The 2,536-nt window shown below is 48.6% G+C and overlaps 1 protein-coding gene across 1 annotated transcript; it reads left to right on the forward strand.

The window, feature by feature from the left end:
* The first annotated feature begins 433 nt into the window (after nt 1-433).
* LOC4324809 (protein DEETIOLATED 2) lies at nt 434-1,528 on the forward strand. The gene has a single exon (XM_015774024.3). The coding sequence runs from the start codon at nt 572-574 to the stop codon at nt 1,376-1,378; it is 807 nt and encodes a 268-aa protein (XP_015629510.1). The 5' UTR covers nt 434-571; the 3' UTR covers nt 1,379-1,528.
* Nucleotides 1,529-2,536: the final 1,008 nt, after the last annotated feature.

Here is a 2,536-nt window from a genome sequence, read left to right on the forward strand (position 1 = left end):
TTATACTAGAACGTATCTGAAAAGATCTATCTAAATTTAGTAGGATATGTTACATCGAGTCTTAAGTTTTTTTTTTAAAGAACGGAGGAAATAGTTCTCATCGTGTTGTTTTATTTATTATCCTGCGGGTTAATGACTTCAGATAGTTCTCCTGGTGCTGTTTTTATCGTCCAGGTCTTGGTACAGGTTTAGTCAGCAACTATGATGATATAATTACGCCCTTTGTTCTCCTTTCATGTAGAAGATGTAGATGCACATAATAAGAAGGGTTAATTGGATCATTGTAAATTTGCTTATTAAGAAAAATGACAATACAATTCGTCTATTCATAGTCATGCCACTAGTATTTTATAAAATTAAAACCGTGCCATTACCGTCACGTTTTCTATCAACTCCTTCCATACAACACCGATGAGAAGCCACCTGCGGATCTGCCCCAATGCCACAGCATCATCACCGTCTCTAGCCAGAGCCGCGAAGGCCGCGGCGTAGCTGCTCCTGCACCAGGGACGCTCCCATCCACGAATCGTGGGTAACGCACCGAGAGCGGCGGCGCACGGAAGCCACGGCCATGGGCGGCGGCGGCGGCGACGACGCGCTGTACGCGCGATGCCTGGTGATCCTGTACCTGATCAGCCCGATCACCGTGTTCCTGCTCCGGTTCGTGTCGGCGCCGTACGGGAAGCTCTCCCGCCCCGGGTGGGGTCCCGCCGTGCCGGCGGCGCTCGCGTGGTTCCTCATGGAGAGCCCCACCATGTGCCTCCCGCCCCTCGTCCTCTCCGCCGCCGCCTCCTCGTCGGCGCTGCGCGCCGCCGCTCTCCTCCCGGCCGCGCTGTACGCGCTCCACTACGTGAACCGCACGCTCGTCCACCCGCTCCGGCTCCTCCGCCTCCGCCGCGCGCCGGCGCCCGTTCCGATCCTCGTCGCCGCCTTCGCCTTCGGCTTCAACCTCCTCAACGCCTACGTCCAGGCGCGCTCCTGGGCGCTCGACGCCGCCGCTCCCCACAGCACCGCCACCGCCACCGCCACGCCCGCGGCCGTCGCCCGCTGCCTCGTCGGGCTAGCCCTCTTCGCGTGGGGGATGCGGACCAACATCGCGGCGGACAAGGCGCTCCTGAGGCTGAAGGAGGCCGGGAAAGGGTACCAGATTCCCCGCGGCGGGCTGTTCGACGTGGTCACCTGCCCCAACTACTTCGGCGAGGCCGTGGAGTGGCTCGGCTACGCGCTGGTGGCGTGGACGCCGGCGGCCTGGGCCTTCTTCCTCTACACCTGCTCCAACCTCGGGCCGAGGGCCAGGGATCACCGCCGGTGGTACGTCGGCAAGTTCGGCGACAAGTACCCGGCGTCGCGCAAGGCGTTCGTCCCGTACATCTACTGATTCCTCTGTTATTGCTGATGGATACGTATCGGCCAGGGAGTGATGCGCATTGTGCTTCACCTCGAAACAGCTTTTGATTCATACTGTTGGCATGCGCATGTGGTTCTGTTGGATTGGAATAAAAATGAGCCGTATCGTGGCTGTTTGTCCCGCATCTATGTCTGGTTCTACCAATTATTTTGTATGAGCAAAGCTGCAACGGTATATTATGCTATTTTAACGACGACTCAAACATTTCGTGATTAGTTTGCTTTGTATATTACTCGCTCCGTTCTAAAATATAAAAATTTTTAAACCTCGGCACAATCTTCGAGATGCTGCTTGGATCAATAATATTTATATAAGTAAGATGTTTTAAAGAAAAAGAGTTACATATTATTATGATAGTTTGTTTAATAATAAATCTAGTAACATCAATTTTATATGATTGATTTTTTTTATTTTTTATTAATAGTTAAAGTTTAAAATGTTTAACTTGATACTACGTTAAAAATATTTATATTTTAGGATGGATGGAGTATGCTATACTGATATTTAAATAGTCTCCGGGGCCAGCGAAAAATTGTCAAAACGACTACGTGAAGCATGAATAGATCGTTGCTTCAGACCTTCAGTGCTGTCGACCTGTCGTAATCTAACACAGCTTTGGTCTACCGCAGGCCGCAGCTTTCGTCTTTCACTAGCGAGTAGTGATAGTGATATTGCCGAGGGGTCGACGAGAGATCAGAGGAGTTTCCTCACTCCCACGGGCGGTGGACTTATCAACATAAACAGTAAAGACCAACTGTTAGCAGCATAAACAGTTGCCAAATGGCAAAGTGCATTTAGGCTATATTTGGATAACTTCTATAAGATACAGCTTCTTTCAGATTCTCCGACTCCTCAAAACAGTACGTACCTGTTCAGATTAATGTTAAAATCAACCTTACCAAAATTTAGCGATACTAAATTTTTGATAAGTTGATATAATTACTAAATTTTGGTAGGATGGAATAAAATTTAAAATTTTCTACGCGCGTTACCAATATTTTATAACAAACTAAATGCAGCTATATATTTATCAATTTTATTAAACAATGGTATGATTTAAAATGACACCAATCTAAATAGGCCCTACATATTCTAAGTCAGAGGCTAGGTTTCTCAGATCTTACCTAG

Source organism: Oryza sativa, chromosome 1 (genome assembly GCF_034140825.1).
Source record: "Oryza sativa Japonica Group chromosome 1, ASM3414082v1".
NCBI classification, from domain to species: Eukaryota; Viridiplantae; Streptophyta; class Magnoliopsida; order Poales; family Poaceae; genus Oryza; species Oryza sativa.